The sequence below is a fragment of the Sphaerodactylus townsendi genome, linkage group LG01 (genome assembly GCF_021028975.2).
Source record: "Sphaerodactylus townsendi isolate TG3544 linkage group LG01, MPM_Stown_v2.3, whole genome shotgun sequence".
In the NCBI taxonomy this organism is placed as follows: Eukaryota; Metazoa; Chordata; class Lepidosauria; order Squamata; family Sphaerodactylidae; genus Sphaerodactylus; species Sphaerodactylus townsendi.
This window is the reverse complement of record NC_059425.1, coordinates 129,785,888-129,802,804: the sequence shown is the minus strand read 5'-3', so window position 1 is coordinate 129,802,804 and position 16,917 is coordinate 129,785,888. Positions and strand designations below refer to the sequence as shown.

Here is a 16,917-nt window from a genome sequence, read left to right as displayed (position 1 = left end):
GAAATGTTATACCTCTGCTTACTTTAAAACTAAAACAAATTTCCCCTAAACTTATGAAGTATTTAAATGTCAAAAGATTAATTTTCTCTTTTCCTGAACATTACCAGATGATCTGCAGAGTGGTTTTGTACAGATGTAAGGCTCCTGGGATGGTGTCAGAACTGGATATTGCCAGCAAAATAGGGTGTTGCCAAGCTTGAGAAGCTGAAGGTGAAGATGGAAGAAATCGCCCTAAATATTGCTGGATAATGTTCCCTAGCAACTGGTGCAAATAGGCCACTTGAGTCTGGGACTGGCAACATATGAAGGACAATCCCTATGAAAGAAAATTGAAAAGGAGAAATCAACAAAACAAGAAAGTAGTGCCTAATTTGTAACTAAACCAAAGAATGCTAAAAAACTGTAAGTGTGTTAGGCTTATATTTGCTAGATCCAACTGGCGAACATAACTTGGGGTCACCATTTCAGTAACAAAAAAATCTCGTGACCCATTAAGAGGGATAGGGACTTTTTTTTCTTTTTTAAATCCTGAAAAGGTAAACACAGGACAAAATCATTTTAAAGAAGCTTTAAGATGATCCCAGAAATGTAAGTACAAATGCTTATTATGCTAGATCAGAACACAAAATATCTGGCTTGAATGACAAGTTCTTCGTCTGTGTAATAGGAAATATACACACATAACAAAGCAAACCAAACTGGGTCTAAATAGTTCCTAGAAGCAGCAAAAACAAAACACACATGAAAAGAAAGGCAGACTCAATGTAGCAAGCTTTCCTAGGGACTGCAATTCCTCAGAGATAACTGTGGCTTCAATTAAGAGGATTAGTGCTCTACTAATTAGCCTCCTGACATTAAAGGAATTATTTCCCTAATATTTATCTTCTAGATTTTTAAAGCAGTTATAATGAGGCACCCCCTAGTCTCCTCAACGAGAGAGAGAGAGAGAGAGAGAGAGAGAGAGAGAGAGAGAGAGAGAGAGAGAGAGAATGAGAATGCTTCTCACACACAAAAGTCTGCCAACTGCCTGTGCCCTGAGGAAATTTTTTCCCTCCAAAATTTCTGACTGGGCAACTTTTTATTGTCAGAAGAGGGTGTTTAAAAGTTCATATTTCTCTTTCAGTTTTCCCACATATTTTTTCTCTAAGACAGTCTTTAGCTGTTTTTTCAGGGCACTTGTCTGTTAGGCAGTGCACTACCTCTGGAAGAAAATTTAAATAACCAGTTTTCTGTTATAAACTAAATAAAGAAATGGCATCAGACGCTTGTAAAATTGAAACCAGAAACTGAAAGGTTTCATTTACAGAACAAGTTTAAAAGAGATAAACTAGCAAAGAATTAAGGAGAGAAAAAAATATATATATACAGGTACAAAGCAAGGTGGTTTTAGAGAGGCTACTATGTACAATATTTTGCTTAATAACTTTTTCAGTTGATACAAATTACAGACAGGACATCATCTTTATGCCTTCCTGATGATACTGTCACTTTGACACTAGGCAAAATAAATATGTTACTTCAATATAGTTGATATGGAGTTCTGCTTGACTAACTAGCCCTTGCTCTAAAAATCTTACTTTTTACTCTCAGGTACTACACACACACAGTTCTTTGGACACTAACACTAAAAAAACCTTCTCTCAGAGGTTTCACTGCTTCATATCTGAATGGGATTCTCCTCAGAGAAAAAAATAACCAAGCCACTAGTGTGATTAATCAGTGTTACTGTGTTATAGTTAACTCCAGGAACTCTGGTACAGAATCCTTTTCAGAACTCTGACCTTCCTGGCACTTAGTTTAGAGAAGCATGGCCCACTCTGAACTGCCCCTTCGCTTCCAGAAAACAGAGCTACCCATTCACTCTGGCTCTCATAACAGATTCCCCCCCCCACCCCCCCAGAACTCCCTTTCCTCAGGCTTTATAATGCTGTGTAGCTCTCACAGCCAATCCCGTGAAGTTCTAAATTAACCCTTCGGGCTCTGAATATTCCATTGATTGTGCAAGCTAAGCCTAAGTGCTTTTATATGTTATAGCAGTCCTAAAATCCAAGTAATCTGGAATCCTGCTGCACAGCTCCTCAATATTTTGTATGTTTAAAAACCACAAGTGAGAGCCCTTCATTGTTACAATTCAGATACAAAATTCCATTAATCAGCAGTGTTTTTGGATGCAAAATGTTAATTTCTCAAAAACTACTAAATGAGCACACTTATTGCATATCATTACAGACACTGCTCAATGCATTCACCTGACATCTGTTCAGTATTCATTTTTGAGCTTTTTTGTTTCACTTGAAGCTCTTTTTTGTGCTAGAGCTAAGACAGTTTTCTGTTCGTGACTTCTTGTTTGTTCTATGCATTTCCCCCCTCCTATCTGTATAAACAGATTTCTTTGAATGCACTTCCCAAGATTGACAGGAAGGAAGATAAATCATGACTCTGCTGTCATAAGGGGTCATTACTGGAGAACTGACAAAAACTGTTACTTGGAATTCACACTAGCAAAATGGTCAAGCATCAGCAACAAAGGAAAAATATCCTGGCAGGACCATGCAGCGCTAGAAGAGCACTTTAACGAATAGATAAAATATTCCAATTCAATGCAGCTTCAGTAATCAATACAAGAACTGTTCACATATGTAAAATAATCCAAAAAAGTATAAGTTTGTTTACTAACATTGATAGCACTGTGGAATTAAGAGCTCCAGAAACACACTGGCGGCATTAGCAACAACAGTCCAAGTATATAGATTGCCTGTAATGTTAATCCCGTGTATTTTTGGCCCTGAATAAGCCCAATTAAAGCTTCAATCTTTGAACAAAATGGATTTCATCAATAATTGTAATTTTCTGAGACCATAACGGTACAGTACCGAGTAACCCTTAGTATCTATTATAAATGAGTCACAAATTCAAAGCACTACCTTGGGCACTCAAAGGAACAGTTACCTGTTACATACTTTAAAAACTGATCCCTACTGAGAAAATGATGTGGCCAATTATTGCCTGATCTCTAACTTGCCCTTTCCTGGCAAAGTGATTGAGAGAGCAATAGCAGACCAACTCCAGGTCTTCTTGGATAACTCATGTGCTCTAGACCCTTTTCAGTCTAGCTACAGGCTGGGCTATGCAGATATAGTTCTTATCCGCACTTATCTGCAGGTTGGACTAATCTGCAGGTTTTGCTATAGTATGTCATATCATTGTGTTGGAAGCTTGGAGGCAGTAGTAGGTATCAGAGAATTTATACTAAACTGGTTGAAATCATTCCTCATGGATCAGATTCAAAGGGTTGTTGTGGGAAACAAGTTATTATCAATGTGGTACCTATCCTGTGGTGTTTCACAAGGACAATCCTATCCCCTATGCTTTTCAATCACTGTGGAAAATGCTTGGGACACATCATTACCAATTTTAAGGTTGGATGTCGTCAATATGCAGATGATACCCAGCACTATATATCCTTATCCAAATCCTCTGGTGATTTGGTAGAGATCCTGAATAACTGCCTAGCTGCTCTGGTAAATTGGCTAAGAGTGAACAAATTGAAACTAGCTGGATAGGTTGAAGGACAATGTGCTCCCAATTTTGATGGAGTTCAGCTGATCCTTGCTGAACCAGTTAAGAGCCTTGGGGTTATTACCGGAGGAGTAACAATGCAGTTGCTAAAAAGGCTTTCTCCCAACTCAGCCTAGCCTGAAATATTGCCCCTTATCTTGATACAGCTGACTGGCTACCTGGATCCATGCCACAGTAACATTGAGACTACTGCAATATGAGGGAAAGCAATTCCCTGGACCACAGGCTGCTAAAGAAGGGGACTGTCCTAGAGTAGATATTCTCTCCCCTTCCCCACAACACTTCCTGCTGCTGGTGTTGCTGCCATCGTATGACAGAGGGTTATTATTTCCAAGCTGTTTTTATATCAATATCTCACAATATCAAGAGAAGTAGGGGTTGGTGTTGTGTGAATGAGCCTCTTTTCTGTTACTTGAAGCAGTGGACAACATGGAAGAGGGGGGCGAGGGGGAAGGTGTGCAAAGCGGTGCAAAGGAGCTGTGCTAAAAGTCGTTTTGTTTGCTGCGGAGGGAATGGAAAGTGAAAGCAGGGCTTGAGGAAACCGATCTGTACAATAAATCTTGCTGTAATGGACATTCGCCCCGTCTTGCAGCAAGAGCATGCCAGTGTTCGCTATTACAAACAAAGTTCTTCATGGCCTTGATCCCTCTATTTGTGGGACCACCTCTACCTATATGATCCACCATGACAGTTTTGCTCCTTCATCTGTGAGGAGTGGGGAAAGCTGTGAACTGCCCCTGCCCAAAGGCAAAGCAGAGAGATCCAAGGAGAAGGCAAATTTAGAAGCATCCTTGTTGTTCAGGTTCTGCCTGCTATGAAGGTATCTTCTCACCCTGCCCTCCTTTCTTCCCAATTCTCAGGAGTTGGAAGGTTGAGAAGCCTAAAAGAAGGTTGAGAAGCCTATGAGAGTCCTGCACCCTAAACCTTCCTGGATCCTTGGCTAAGTAGCTATGAATGGATAAAGTTGCTTGCTGAAAACTGAGCTAAATTTAGAGACGTGGTAGGGTGACAATTAATGGCTTAATTTTGACATTGGCTAATATGCATTAAGTTTGTTCTCATGTTTGCAACCTGCCATTTAGAATTTTATTCTACTTGATCGTGCTTAGGAATGTCCATTGATCTGTTTACATCTGCTGTGGTTATCTGCCTCTTTCTGATGGGTTTGCATGAATGCTCTTTCATTCATATTCCTGTATCATGCATCTCATTCAGTTTGCAGTTTCCTTTTGTAGTGTAGTGCTCAATTCATTTCAGTAAAAATTTGGACTCTGCATTTTTATACTGACAGCTGCATACCAACTGGGGTTATAGGATTCTGTAGGAAAAGAGGCCTCTTGCTTAAGGGAACTGAATTAACATTGGTGCACTGACCGTGAATCACAACTGTAATGTATTGTATGGTTTTAAGAGTCTGCAGCTGTTGCACTGTAATTGGTAATTAGTAAGTGTGTTATATTGAGCACAGCTGCAGAGTGATTTTAAGCTATGTGTGAGTAGCAGCTATGGAATAAAGTACTATGTTTTGTTCCTCCGACTCCTGTTTCTTGAGACATGACAATTGGCGACGAGGATAAACTTATGACGAGTCTAGCAAGTTTTGTGAAGCAAGGACTGTGAGTAAATTATGGCCTTTCAAGGGCAGCTGGAACAGTTTAATTTGGAGTTTCCTTTGAAGTGGCAGAGTTATGAGGCCCGATTGGAATTTTATCTTCTGGCAAATGGCATAACAGACCCAGAAAGGAAAAGAGCCGTGTTTTTGAGCCTCTGTGGTGAAGGGGTGTTTGACCTCGCCTCAGCATTGATAGCGCCAAGAGACTTATCAGCAACACCGCTTGTAGAAATACTGACTGCATTAAGGAACCATTTCATTCCCCAACCGTCAGAAATAGCTAGACGGAGTGTTTTTTATAAACGTGATCAGGAGGGGACTGAAAGCATTGCAGATTATGTTGCAGTCTTACGGCGGTTGGCACAACAATGTAATTTCTCCAATTTGGAAGAAATGTTAAGGGATCGTCTGGTCTGTGGCCTGAGAGAGGCACCATTGCAAAAGTTGCTGCTGGCAAAGACAGACTGGACTTTTCAAACGGCATACCAAGAAGCCTTGAATTTTGAACTTGCTGCAGCCTCTACTCGGGAGGTGCGACAAGCCAGGAGCCCACAGAGATTGCAAACAGCTGGCAGTGGGACTGTAGACCCGGGTAATGGTGAAATTCAGAGACTGCAGCATGGTGCAATGAAGATGGGAAGACCACCACAACAGAGGGGGAGGATGTTAACAGAGAAATGTATGAGTTGTGGTGGGCCCCATGAGAGAGAAAGGTGTAAATTTAAAGAGGCACAATGTTTCTGTTGTAAACGTTGGGGGCATATTGGGAGAGTGTGCAGAGAAAAAAGGCATCAGGGACCAAGAAGACATGTTCCCGGCTCATCTGCTACACACTCTGTGGATGCACCTTGCTGTCCCCATGTAGCTGGCTTGACTGGCCAACCCCCACATGAGCAGTGTGATGGTGTTTACGCAGCTGATGTAATTAACCATGTGCAACCCGAGATTCAGCGTAAGTTGTCGGTGACTGTGAAGATCCAGGATGTCCCTTGTGTGATGGAAGTGGATTCTGGGTCAGCATTCTCCATCGTTTCATGGGACACTTATAAAACATTTTGCCCACAGGGTGATTTGGACATTCAATCTTGTGACTTACCACTTACGGATTATCAAGGACATAGGGTACCTGTGGTTGGCATGTGTAATGTCCATGTAAAATATCATATGTTTGATGGATGTTTGAAATTGTTAATAGTGGAAGGAAGGCGGACGAGCCTCTTGGGGTTGGACTGGTTTGGGAGGTTGGGAATTGCAATTACTGGAATTCATGAGGTTAGCAAGTTAACATGGGAGGTGCTAGTGGAAGAATTTAAGAGTGTGTTTGCTGAGGGACTGGGGCAGTATAAGGGTCCATCTATATCATTGTATCTTGATCCTTCAGTACCCCCAATACGTCTAAAATCACGCCGTATTCCATTTGCTTTGCGCTCTAAAGTGGATGCAGAACTAGATCGGTTATTGGAACAGGGAATATTGGAGCCAGTGGTAAATGCAAAGTGGGAAACTCCAATTGTGACCCCCCTGAAGGCCAATGGGGATGTGCGCATTTGTGCTGATTATAAGTGCACAATTAACAAGGCATTGCAGAAACATCCGTACCCAGTGCCAGTTGTCAGTCAGTTGTTAGCAACATTGGCAGGGGGAAAGGTTTTTGCAAAATTAGATCTAGCGCAGGCATACCAACAGCTGGAAGTGGATGATGCCACTGCAGAAGCCCAGACTATAGTGACTCACAGGGGGGCATTCAGAGTAAAGCGGCTGCAATTTGGAGTGAGTGTAGCTCCTGGGATATTCCAGAGTTTGATGGAAGAAATATTAAGAAACTTGCCGGGAGTCATACCGTATTTTGATGATGTCTTGATAGTGGGTGCAACTGAGGAGGAACTGATGACACGGGTACGGAAAGTACTGCAGTGCTTCTCAGATGTAGGGTTGCGTGTCAAGCGTGAAAAATGTGTGTTTGGAGTAGCGCAAGTAGAGTTTTTGGGATACATGGTAGATGCAAGGGGAATACACCCGACATCAGCAAAGGTGAGGGCCATCCAGGATGCCCCAGCACCACAGTCAAAGCAAGAGCTACAGGCATTTTTGGGATTGCTAAATTTTTACCATTCATTCTTAAAGCATAAGGCCACAGTGGCAGAGCCACTGCACCGTTTATTAGATAAGCGGGCAGTGTGGCAGTGGACAAGTCAGCATGAGAAGGCATTCCGAGATGTCAAAAGATTGTTGTCATCAGAAAGTGTATTGGTTCATTTTGATGAGAGGAAGCCATTGATTTTGACGTGCGATGCCTCCCCGTGTGGAGTTGGAGCAGTGTTGAGCCATCAATTGGAGGATATGCGGGAAGCTCCAATTGCGTATTATTCTAGGACGTTGTCTGCAACGGAGCGTAATTATGCGCAAATAGATAAGGAGGCATTAGCAATAGTGGCTGGGGTTAAGAAGTTTCATGATTACGTGTATGGGCGACCATTTGTGATTGTTACAGACCATAAGCCGCTGTTGGGATTATTTTCCTCAGAGCGCCAGACACCACAGATATTGTCCCCTAGAATGCTGCGGTGGGCAATGTTTCTGAATGCATATGATTATGTCTTGCAGCACCAGTCGGGAAAGAAAATTGGGCATGTAGATGCGTTGAGTCGCTTGCCAGTACAAAGGGAGGAGGAAGATCACTCCCCACTTTTGGAGGTTTTGATGTTGGAATCATTATCAGAGCCTCCAGTGCAAGCGGCAGAAATAGCAGAGAGGTCAGCTAAGGACCCAGTGCTTGCCCGAGTCTTGAATTGGGCATGGAAGGGTTGGCCATTGGGTAAGTTAGAGGAAAAATTTAGACCATTTGGAATGAGGCAGCACGAGATATCTGTCCACAAGGGGTGCTTACTGTGGGGAAATAGAGTAGTGATCCCAGCAGCTTTAAGGATTAGGGTGCTGGAGGCCTTGCATGTAGGGCACCCTGGAATAGTGAGAATGAAGGCATTGGCCCGTAGTTATGTGTGGTGGCCAAAGATGGATAGCGAAATAGAAGAATGGGTGGCCAGGTGCAGGGAGTGTCAGATAACGCGACCTGCCCCACCTCAGGCCCCTACCTATCAATGGGAGTCCACAAAAAGACCGTGGTCAAGGGTACATATTGATTTTGCAGGGCCTTTCCAGGGCCAGGTGTTTCTCATTGTAGTGGATTCATATTCCAAATGGCTAGAAGTAGTGCCAGTAATGTCAATGACATCACAAACAGTAATTAGGGCACTGCGTAAGTTATTTGCAACCCATGGCCTCCCGGATACGGTGGTATCGGATAATGGGACAGCGTTTGTATCTAAGGAGTTTAGAGTATTCCTGGCTAATGGTGTTATTCGCCAGGTTACCTCGGCCCCTTTTCATCCGGCTACGAATGGGCAGGCAGAAAGGATGGTGCGTACAACAAAGGATGCATTGCGGCGAATAGTAGAGGGGGATTGGCACCGTCGGTTGGCGAATTTTTTGTTAACACAGCACATAACACCGTGCACAGCCACCGGGAGGAGTCCTGCGGAGTTGCTAATGAATCGGAAACTTACGACGTTGCTGGACCGAATGCATCCCGATTCAGTTGATGATCGTCCGCGAAAAGAAGACCAAGTGTTGAAAGCACCTCGGACATTTGATAGGGATGACACGGTGTATGTCCGAAATTATGGAGCAGGTCCGTGTTGGGTCCCAGCAGTTGTGAGGCAGCCAACAGGGCCCTTGTCTTATAGGGTGGAAACTGAAGAAGGGCAGGTGATCCGCAGACATGTTGACCAAGTAAGGAAGAGAGTGCCAGGTCCAACAGTAGATCAGGAACCCCAGGTCCTTGAGGAATCTAGGGCGTTAAGGGGGCAGATGGAGCTGCAGGATGAGGAAGCAGTAAATAGTCCAGTTGTCCCCGAGGAACCTGGGGCGTTAAGGGCGCAGACGGAGATGCAGGATAAGGAAACAGCAAAGGGTCCAATTGTTTTGCAGAACCAGGAACAAACACAGACTCAGGAGCCAGAGCGGGAGCTGAGACGATCGCAGCGAAAGAGAATCCCACCAGATTATTACAGGAGTTAGGGGGAAGGGGTGTAATGTATTGTATGGTTTTAAGAGTCTGCAGCTGTTGCACTGTAATTGGTAATTAGTAAGTGTGTTACCAATTGTGTGTTACCAAGAGTCTGCAGCTGTTGCACTGTAATTGGTAATTAGTAAGTGTGTTACCAATTGGCCATGCTGACAGAGGCTGATGGGAATTGTAGTTCCTGAACATCTGGAGAGCTGCAGGTTCCCTACCCCTGATCTAATCAGACATGACTTTCACCTATTTTAAATGTATAATCCTGAATTATTTTGTCAGTGCTTTTTAATTGGGCAAAATGGCGAGGTTCTTAATCTGATAGGTTACTGACTAGATGCTGCCTTTGGAAGAAGGGTACTTCAACATATAAAGGAAAGAGAAGACGATGCCATTCTCCCCATTCCTGGCACCACAGTGGGCAGCAATGTCTTTGCAGTGAGCTCTGACTGCCACTGCTGCAGGTCCTCTCTTTTGACACTGGTTGCTGCTCCTGTGCCAGCTGGTGGCAGGGTGGCAGAGCAGAACCTGGATTGGGACTCGCCAGTATCTGTAACTGGAATAGTCACAGTAGTTGTTGTAGGTTCCCTAGAGTGGAAATGTTCCCAGTTCAAGGCCTCTGTACTGGATGCCAGCAGTCCCAACAGGGACGTCAGCTTCATCAAATGTGATCATCTGGCTTTTATGACTTCTGTGGCTACTTGTTTGCCTGATTGCATAGAGGATTTTAAAGAGAAGATATTGGTAGTCATCCATTTTTTAAAAAAAACTAGTGGATTGTTCTGGGACTTTGATGTCTTCCTCTCTTCATCTATGGGTCAAACTTTGAATTGGGATTTGATTTCCTCAGAGTATCCTTCTTTGCCTTCTTTCTATGGATAGAATGGTTTTTTGGTGCAGTTTTTGTTGCCCATCTATAGGAGGGTTCACCCCTTCCCCAATGGGTTCCCTGTCTATCGTGGGAAGGGTTGAAGATGCTATTGTGGAAGAGTCCTGGGGATGTAGTCTGGCCTGAATGCTTTGTTTCATGAAGGCTACGATCACAGCTGCCACGGGGGAGCTTAGAGTATCAGCATTATTCCTGTGTAAACCAGGGACCTCAGAATGCTGAACTGGGACCACAGACTATACTGCAAGGGACCATCAATGCTTGACTGACCTTGCTGAGTTTCTGAAAACTCCCTGGGCATTTTCCCTACAAAATGGCTGCTGTTCATAGTTGCCTCACTAGAACTGGCTGCTCAATATTCTGCAGAAGATGCCTTTTTTGATGCGTTTCTCAGTGCTGGTGGCACAGGAATATCTGCTGGTGGTACTGTTTCTTTGTCTGGGGCAGCCTGGAAGAGGCACCAGTGAGTGATCCTATTGAATGACTCTGCCTCCTGGCACTTCCCTTGCTGCTACTGCTTCCAAGAACCAAGCCAACCGCTGTAACCTAATTCCTGCAGCTGGCAAAGCAGTAAATTTAGATTCCACCAATCTGGCCATACTGATCTATGTTTATGTACAGTTGGACTTCAGCTACTGTAACCTGCTCTACTCTGGGCCACACTTGATGACAACCAAGAAGCTGCAGCTAGTCCAGAAGGTGGTTGCCAAATGTTGTCGGGGTAGCTGATGGAAACGCAGCTTGTCTGTTCTGAAACAGCTACATTGTCCGCTAGTTTGTTTCTGAGTTCAATTCAAGGTGCTAGTTTGTGCCTTAAATGCCCTTCAGAGCCTGGGACCCACGTATCTCCTTCCCTGTGTTCCCTTGCTACTTGCCAGCTATTCTACCACTCAGGATGACCCACCTGGCATTAACTGGAGCCTGGTCCTTTTCCATCATGGTTCCCACACTATGGAATGGGCTCCCTGAATAGGTGAGCTGTCTAATCGGAGATCTGTAGGAGAGCTGCAGAGTACACTTATTATGGCTTTTGAGGGTTTATGATCAGCAGGCATCTTTTAAGTGTGTTTGTGCGTGTGTGAATGTGTGCGCGCAAGCGTGCATGTGCGCGTTTAGGAGTTTTTTAAATTGTCTTTTAATTAATGACAAGCTGCCAAATGGAAAGGTAGGGTACACATATTTTAATAAATAAATAATAAAAATGCAGGTAGGCAGACACCACAGCTTTCTCCCTCTCGTGAATTTAACCTTACTAACTATCTACTGTTCACCCAGCCTGTGCAGAAATCACCTTCCCCTGGAGGGACAGTATTATCAGCCTAGAACCCACTATGTAAGAAAGCACAGGTTACAAATAGCCCAATAACAGATAAAATATTTTAAAGATGTGGGTATTATTTAAGCAGCATCATACAGTTTTAAAACTTCTCAGTATCTGCAGTAACAGTCTTGTACTGCTTACGAAACACCAAAGTGGAAGCTTTACAATGTTCTTCGGATAGCCCAAGGGGCAGTGACAATTACAAAAAAAGGCCTTCAACCTTGCTAATGATATTCATATCTGGCAGTCAGAGGGCACAGTCAAAAGATATTATGCTCACAGATGGAGAACCAGTCCTTCAAATTCTCCTTGTAGTACTCCCCTCATTACCGACTCAGAAGATTATATTTAAGATTAAACCTCACAAAATCCCTGTGTGTTGTGCTGTCTAATACCCTCGCCACCAGCACTCCCACCAGCCCATCAATGGGGGTTCTGTGACCCACTATTTGGGAATCACAACCGCCTTTTAAAGAAACAATTTCTCTAAAAACTCAATGGAAGTCATTCCAAGACAATGTCATACATGCATCTGATCTGAGAGGAATGTTTACTACTTTTCTTGTTACAATTTGTACAATGTTGCAATGCAAAAACACCCTAGCCATTTCTGTAGTCATATTTCTAATAGAATACAAAAAAACAAAATATTGCTCATTTCAATGGTATCTCCTTCTTTTACAAAAGCGTCATCATAGCTGCTGAAAGTATAATTAAACATTACAGTGCAGCTATAAGTTTAGAAAGTGGAAGTGTTTAGCTAGAAATACTGATAAGGCTGGATTGTTAACAAGCTGGTGCTGAAACTAGCACTGTAAGAGAAAAAAAATATGATAAAGGACCTTAGAAGAGGAGACTCCAAAAGTATTTCTAAGAGAAAGTGAGTTCAAGCCAAAAAAACTGTTCATGAATAAATGTTCTGTTTACAAGAGGAGTCATTCTAAAAATTGTATATCTTTGGATACAACTCATTATTTAACACCAAGTCCTAAAGGTGTGTCCATCCATGTGTACGGATGTATATATATAACTATCTTCAGAAAAGGCAGGCCAAACTGGTTACTCATAAAACATTTCATTTTCCTTTCCTCCATTACTTCTTTCTCTTTCCTAAAAGTAACCTCCCGTCCAGCTATTAAGGGTCACCGAACTTCAGAGTTTATTTAATTTTATCACAACCGTTCAAACTCTTCAAGACCTGGAATGTCTCTTAATTTTATCAGCACTGTCCAAAACTCCTCAAGTCTTGGGCTCTCCCAAGTTTTAATCTCATTAGATCATTTCCAACATTCCTGGGAATGCAACTTTGCATTGTCCCAGGAAGACTGCCCCTCTTATCATTGCCAAAGAGTCAATTTTTCCTCTAAATCCATAACAACTCGCATTTAGATTTCCTCCTTGAGCCTGTCATTTTCCTGGATGTTTCTCTCTTGATTTCCTTGGACCTGGAATGGTAAATATGCCCTAACTCACTTTGTTACTTAGTTTAGTAAAGTTTTTGAGAAAGTGGAAACCATTGATGGATTACTTGGGTAAAACAGAAAAAAGTAAATTGATGATTAGTGGTTCTGAAGATGAGTGGATTTTTATTATAAGACTTAACAGAGAAAAATGTGTTAATTTTCAGTACTGGTTATTAAGTTGGAATTCTACGTATGTGGGTAAAGAGCAAGTGGCATTAAATTTTACTGTTCACACTTGATGTAAATGAAATTGGGAATTCTTATATTAAGTGTACTTTTTACCATTTGTGATATTTTTTTAATTTTCTTTTTGTAAACGTTTTAAGTACTAATAAAATTTGAATTTTTTAAAAAAATGCTGGCTGTCTCTCTCTTGCCCTCCTCCTTGAACCTCTTCACTTCTGGAATGATAAATATTGCCCTTCCAAATACTTCTGTTCCCACTATAGCTCATCTCTTTATTTCCTAGGATTCTTAAATTCTGTGTCTTTGTGAGTGAATTTGTATTATTTTCTATCCTTTAATAAAACTATACCTTTTTCGCTTCAATTCTGGTTTTGAATGGATTTCTTAGGGGATCGACCTTTGTTAATATATAGGTGGAGATCCTCAACTAGCCTTTTGCATTGCTGATTTGTTTCCAGCCAATTTACCCAACTAATTCAAGGAAAAGACCAGACTAATTTGGGTAAAAAGTTCAACCAGGACAACTTGTGTGGTTGCAGCAGCCAGGCTGTACCCAAATATATCAAGTGGAACTTATAAAGGCTTGGGAAGAGGTACCTCCGTTTTCTTTGTATACCCTTATCTATTCTACTTCCTCATTCCCTTATCCTTTCTATTTCCTTCTTTCCTTCCCACATTCCCAATACTCTATTTTTATCTGTCCCCATCTTCAGCTATACTTATTATTTTCTTCATTTATACCCCCTACTTGCTTCATAATAAGGACCCAAAACACTTTACATAATTCCCCTTTATGCTATTTTATCCTCATGCTATTTTATCCTCCTATGAAGGTAGGAGGAGAGTGTGAAAGTCTTCCAATGAATATGCATGAAAGATTGGTAATTCAAATGTATGTCTCACAAATCCTATTCTGAAATTCTAACCAGTATACCACACCAGCTTTTATGGAGCAGTTGCTATTGATTAGTACCAAGAAACTGTGTCTGGGTGAGTCTTGCAAGTTGAATAGTTACAAGTTGCCTAGTGGTTGCTGCCAGGCCTGGCCCTGAGGAGTCTTCCCTCAAGGCCAAACATGCCTCCTCCTCCTTCCTTTTGTTTGACATAAGCCAAGGCTTGAAACCTGGCAATACAGTTGCAGTGGCTTAGCAACCCCCATGATGGCATTTCTTAAAGCTACTTTGATCTTTTTAAAAGGTTTTAACTCCTAATTTTTTGTTTATAATTTTAGATTTTTCAGCCAAACCTGGAACTTTTCTAATATTGGTAGAAAGATCCCTTTTGTCTGCCTGTGGCCCTGTCTCTGGATTTAAATATCCACAGATGGGGCCATGTTGTGAATTAGATGTATTGGCCTCAGTTCATATCAGCCTTATTTCTTTCTCCTTCACTTCACTGTTGTGTCTATCTCAGACTTCATAGGGCCAATAATCAGTATCTTGTATCAAGATACAATAATCAGTATCTTAATTTGTTGCTTCTAAAAGCAGCATATACAAGTCAGGATTTTCAAAATTTAAATAATTTATCCTTTTCCTGAGAGAAAGCAACTTTTTTGATGGTGGAAGCATCCATGTTTTGAAGGGAATAAAGATGGACACATCCTTTTCAAATGTTGCTACAGATTGGCAAGTTGGGGGGGTCTAACTGTATTTGATGCTGGTACATTCATAGCACATACTATGACAGACCTTTTTCTCTATTTGGCTGGTTGGGTAGGGAATAATGTTCAGCTTTCTAGTATTCCCAACGTATACAGCTAACTTTTTAAAACATCTTACAGATTACCCAACAACTGTACTTGTAAGTAATGGCATATTCATATTAATCTTATTATGACACACAATCCATCACAGAGCTATTTCCAAGGTCACCACAACCTCTGTATTTAATTGCTACCCTGTAGCTATATCCAGCTTGCAAACACAAGCTATGTATCTATCCAGGTACCTATGTTGAAGCCTCCACATTTTATAGAAAGAAGCAAAAGAAAAACAAATGTTTAAAAATAATACTGAACTACTATACTTGCAACTACTGAATCTGCAAAGTTATAACACTCTCCAAGTAAAAATGGAGAAAATATTTATTAAACATATATTTCTGTTTTTGTAGTACGATTGTGTTATTCTCATGCTCGCTACGTGAAGAAAATACTTTTGTTTGATCTCAATAATTCCCTTAAGCAAAGTTCCAGCAAAATTTAATTAGATGTCAGCCCTTTCATATCAGTAAGGAATACCAGGCAGCAAGTTGCCTTAGGACCTCAGGACCTTATATTGTAAAATGCCTGAAGGACAGATAGGTTTGAACAACAACTGAAATCCATGAAGCTACAGTCCATCACTGGCACATTTAAACTCAAAAATAAATATGTAAAACTCTATTGCCAGGCATTAGTTTTTCAAAGAGCCACTTTATTCACTAGGAATTCCCCCTCTCTCTCTACACACACACTCACACACTTACTCCCACCCACCTGAAGAAAATGAGGAAGATTCTCCCGAATGGCAGACAACATCGCTGCAGGCAGCCCTTTGTCTTGCTGTAACACAGCATGTGGCAAAAGCAAGCAATCTATTATGCGGAACAAGAGTGGCTGTGCTTTGGAAGTAGCCAGTATGGATGCCCAGGACTTCACAAGACACCCTATTGAATAAAATTAAAAAGACCCAAAAGATAAAATTGCAGGTGGAAGGAAGCAATATAAACAGGCAGTCTGTTAGGTGGTATTTACCAGTAGCTATAGCAACCAAGTTCTCTCATTTTCATAAAGCCTGCTTAGTCAACTTGGAGATAGTATAGCAAATAGAGAACTATGTTTCAACATATACTGACATCTGAGATCTAGAAATGCAGTTTTTCAAAAAGAATAATTTCATTGTTGAATGGTAAACATGCCAGCTAGATGCTTGAACTATGATAAATATTGCAAGATATGACACTTAATGTTCCCTCAACTCAAGCTTTAACTTCTAGACTATTCTGTCTGTTCATAACATTTCAATCAACCCCAGAAACATTCTTGGTTCTACAAGCATCTACTGGGCTAAGCTTATGCAATTGGGATTAAGAATGTTTCTCTTAGGGCATGCACAAAAGCTTTGATTTCACGTCTTCTTTCATTTGTGCTAGGCCTTTTCTGATGCAGTCCTCAATTTTTGTTTTTAAAAAGATCAAAATTTCATACAAACTAAATTAATTTTGTGGAGTGGAAAAACAGGTAACACATTGACCATGTATTTCGCAATAACTCTTAGAAATACTGTCTCCTTTGATCTTTTTTACATATTCCATGAGACAGAAACTAATCTATTTGACCCCCAACTACTGTGGTCCAGTGGTCCCTAATATTACTTTAAGCTACTTCATAACTTAAGGCCGTGGTGGCAAACCTTTGGCACTCCAGATGTTATGGACTACAATTCCCATCAGCCCCTGCCAGCATGGTCAATTGGCCATACTGGCAGGGGCTGATGGGAATTGTAGTCCATAGCATCTGGAGTGCCAAAGGTTCGCCACCACTGACTTAAGGACACTACTACCCAACAATGCAAAAGGACCTCATCTGAAAGATGAAAACAAATTAATAAGATTAGTGGAACATAGTAACAAAATACCCCATCTCAAAAGTCCATTCACATTACCAGCAGAGAACCCCCTGTCCCAAAGTTTGCCAACAACTATTCCCAAGGGCAGAGAGAAAAAGAACAATGAGACAAATCTCTCCATTACACCTGAACTTAGACCTTAATAAGAATGTCTCATCCTTTTATTATTTTCTATTTATAT

The 16,917-nt window shown here is 41.5% G+C and overlaps 1 protein-coding gene across 1 annotated transcript in view; it reads right to left on the bottom strand.

Moving 5' to 3' along the window:
• The window catches only part of MMS22L (MMS22 like, DNA repair protein), a 111,131-nt gene that overhangs the window by 11,198 nt on the left and 83,016 nt on the right, over nucleotides 1-16,917 (bottom strand). The window contains exons 20-21 of the mRNA XM_048494087.1: nucleotides 15,605-15,774; nucleotides 105-316 (exon numbers count right to left, since the gene is read on the bottom strand). Coding sequence (XP_048350044.1) covers nucleotides 105-316; nucleotides 15,605-15,774 — 382 coding nt within the window. The remainder of the gene's footprint in view (nucleotides 1-104; nucleotides 317-15,604; nucleotides 15,775-16,917) is intronic.